Source organism: Rhagoletis zephyria, unplaced genomic scaffold (assembly GCF_001687245.7).
Source record: "Rhagoletis zephyria isolate East Lansing unplaced genomic scaffold, Rhagoletis_zephyria_1.1 Rzeph_scaffold_03250, whole genome shotgun sequence".
NCBI classification, from domain to species: domain Eukaryota; kingdom Metazoa; phylum Arthropoda; class Insecta; order Diptera; family Tephritidae; genus Rhagoletis; species Rhagoletis zephyria.
In genome coordinates, this window is record NW_016160333.1 from 53396 (window position 1) to 55923 (window position 2528).

The 2528-nt window shown below is 39.5% G+C and overlaps 1 protein-coding gene across 1 annotated transcript; it reads right to left on the reverse strand.

Moving 5' to 3' along the window:
- Positions 1-231: 231 nt before the first annotated feature.
- Positions 232-1044, reverse strand: LOC108368676 (uncharacterized). Its single transcript, XM_017623565.1, has one exon. It carries the CDS (start codon positions 1042-1044, stop codon positions 232-234), a length of 813 nt encoding a protein of 270 aa, XP_017479054.1.
- Between the last annotated feature and the right edge of the window lie 1484 nt (positions 1045-2528).

Sequence of the window (2528 nt, forward strand, 5' to 3'; positions counted from 1 at the left end):
TTTTAAAAGGACTTCACCATATACCTTAATAGGTGAACCGTTCGCGGCAAACAATTTCAACCCGGTGTAGTAGACTCCAGCTGCCTTCGTGTTTGACGGTACTACTGACACATCAGCGCCAGTATCAATAAGAAAATTAATTTTCGACGATGAGTCAAAGATACGAAGCCGGTAGTTGTTGGCGACCTCAGGTTGTTTGCCGGAACCTGAAATGGCTGCAGCTGTGCAGCCTTATTGAGATGATGGCTTTTGGGCAAAAGCGCATGGCTCACGACACTTCGTTGCTTTTTCGGCAAATGTTCGGTGGTACCAACAAAAATTTTCCGAAGAAGCGTGTTTGTCGTTGTGTCGTACTTTCTTTGTTCTTGAAGGTGACCTTGAACGAAGGTGGCGATCCTTCAAGCTTAAATGCTTTTGCACACTGCGGGTTAGCTCGGCGATCTCACTTTTGAGGTTTGAAATGTCGCTATGTGTAGACACAACGTCCACATGACCGTTTTGCCAACCAATGGATTCCACGGTGGAATCAGCAGTTTTAGCTTTTTCGTCGAGAGGCACTTTTGCTGCAGTTACAGCTCCTTGTACATAGGGTGGGAGACGCGTTACCCACAAGTCATGCAACAAGCTGTCGTTAAGTGTGGTACCAGCAACATGCTTCATCTCACTAAAAATCTCGGTTGGTTTGCGGTCACCGAGTGGCATATCTTTGAGCACCTTTTGCAAGCGCCGTTGCTGACTATCTATGAAGTGGTCAGTCACCTTCTGCTTTATGTACTTGAATTTGTCGATTGGAGGTGCTGCCTCGATGATTGGCCTAAGCTCAAGGAGTTTATTTGGCGGGAGGCTCGCCAATACGATGTGGAATTTTCTGGTGTCGGAATATACAAGCGAGGCCTGAAACCCGAATTCCAAGGCATGGAAGTAGGCCTCGATGTTCTCCTCACTCATTTGCGGCAGCGGAATTCGTGGGACTGTGCTATAATTTTCGGTGAGCGAACCTTCGCCACCGCTGTTGCCAATTGCCATGCTGTCGTTCAAAGGCATGGTGCGTGAGAAGTTCGAATGAGAGGGCTTTTGTAAATTTGCGATTGTACAGGCTCTTGCAAACGAATTATCGCGTATACTAAAAAAACGTTTTTACAAGCGGGTGAGAGGGTTCCTGCAACGTGCAGACTCTTGCAGTCTGTTCCGCCAAAGGTTTGTGATAGCAGGATCCAGAAGGTGTGGCTATCCAAGCGCCACGAAAAGTTTGGTTATTTGGCTCCTTTTACTGTACGCCGGTGCAGGTACTTGGAAATGACGAGCGGCTTCTCTAAACGTGCTGGTTCATCCAAATGTGCGGGTTTATCAAAACGTGCGGGTTATCAAAACGTGCGGGGTCACCAACTTAGGTTTAAACGCGATTTTATTGCTTAAACTTAGTCTTTATTCAAGAATTTTCTAGAATACTTATCCTCCACGTGTGTGTCGATTCGCTGCCAGGTATGGAATAGGCCGAATGTAAGAACAAATGTAAGAACGAACCGAAGAGCGAATGCGAGAATGATTTAATGTCAAAAACAAGTGTTTGTTAACGCCAATGAAATAAATGGAATGATTTAGTGTTGTACAGCGAACATTATAACACACAATTTAAAGTTATTACAATTCAAATGTAAAGTAGCAAGATTATGAAAATGATAATTTTAGAAATTATTTATGTTGGTACGCCACATATGTATCACACATACATACTTCTTCATGTATCATACCTTCTCCACTTGGAATGTTCGCACTGCTCTCTATGTCTATATGTATTTCTCTTATCGCCTTCTTCCGCCTCTATGTACTTAAAAAAAGTGTTTCGCAGATTCGTATGTTTCAGGTCGTTGACCCCCTTATACGTTTCTTTTCGTTATGTACAATCGTATGTACATAAGTAGCCGCGCTAGGCGCTTTAGTATATAGAGGCCCTAATCACACCCCTGCCTGGCGAGGACCTAAAACATTAATTAATTGGGCCTTAGTTCGTCTGTATATACATATATAATTTCATATGTTTTTATTTTATATCTTTTTATATTTATATTTATTTATTTATTATTATTTTGTTTTGTGTTTTATTAGTTTTCTACCCATATACATTTACATGCATATATACCTATGTGTGTACGCTTGTCTATGCTTACAAACATTCACACACATGTATCGACATCTGCAGTACATTATTTACTTTTACTTTCATTTGACTGCAGTAGAATTTAGGTTGGTTTACATTTATTTAATTTTTGAAAGTTTTATTTAAATTTAATTCATTCAGTTCTTTTTTATTTGTTATTTTTAATTCATTTTATTTTACTTAATTTTTTTTGTTTATTCTATTTTTTTTTTTTTTTTTGTAACATCAGTTTATTTGACCTTAATTATTTTTAACCGAATATAGTTCAAAAGTTCTTTTAGGTTAAAGTATCACGGTTTTCAGTTTATTTTAATTTAATACTTATTGCATTTAAGCCACTTCATTATTGGTTTAAAAAGAGCGGGAAGAG

What these genes read in the sequence shown, in the direction of transcription:
- LOC108368676 (XM_017623565.1), bottom strand. Translation starts at nt 1,044, where the DNA reads ATGCCTTTGAACGACAGCATGGCAATTGGCAACAGCGGTGGCGAAGGT.